Raw genomic sequence first — 608 nt, 5'->3', positions numbered from 1 at the left:
CTCAGGAAAAATGAAAACACTCTAGGCCCCTGGCCTGCCCTCCACCCTTCCCCTCCCCAGGGCCTCTTCTGCATGAGCCACTGTGGCCACTGGGAGGCTCCCTTCCCCACACACACAACAAAAAGCTTGTAGCAGGATCCCAAAGCGCAGTAGAGAGGGCTGTGCCTGGAAGCCCCGTCCCATGTGGATGACGATGACTCTTCCCAGTTCAGAGCTGTGGGCAGTTCTGCCCTCAAATCTTCACCAAATCTGCTGTCAGCCAACAGCTCTGGCTATGCCTCCATGGTCTGCAGGTTCTGCAGCTGCTCCACATTCACCTTTCCATTCCCCTGGTGGTCAGACCTGTGTGTGGGCGGGTAGGGGCACACAGGGCACAGAGGACGCTTGGGAGCCCTGCAGGCAGGGACGGCCTCCCTAAAGGCAGACTCCGCCTGCAGAAGCCTCTGGCTGGCAGCGTGGCAGGCAGTGAGCGTTCATAGAGAGCGGCAGTCTGAGGGGTCCCTGGCCGCAGCCCAGGCACGGAGAGGCGCTCAGGCCGTGGCCTCTGGAGCTGGCCCAGCAATGGGCAGCCACTGCGGCCCCACAGCAACAGGCGAGGCTGGCCAAGA

General features: G+C 62.2%; 1 protein-coding gene across 1 annotated transcript in view; it reads right to left on the bottom strand.

The window, feature by feature from the left end:
- Positions 1-272: 272 nt before the first annotated feature.
- The window catches only part of P2RX5 (purinergic receptor P2X 5), a 15,752-nt gene continuing 15,416 nt past the window's right edge, over positions 273-608 (bottom strand). Inside the window, exon 13 of the mRNA XM_007454175.1 lies at positions 273-342. Within this exon, the coding sequence (XP_007454237.1) occupies positions 273-342 (70 nt within the window). The remainder of the gene's footprint in view (positions 343-608) is intronic.

This window comes from Lipotes vexillifer, unplaced genomic scaffold (assembly GCF_000442215.2).
Source record: "Lipotes vexillifer unplaced genomic scaffold, Lipotes_vexillifer_v1.1 scaffold680, whole genome shotgun sequence".
Taxonomy (NCBI): Eukaryota; Metazoa; Chordata; class Mammalia; order Artiodactyla; family Lipotidae; genus Lipotes; species Lipotes vexillifer.
The sequence above is the reverse complement of the archived record's forward strand: the minus strand, read 5'-3'. Positions and strand labels throughout refer to the sequence as shown.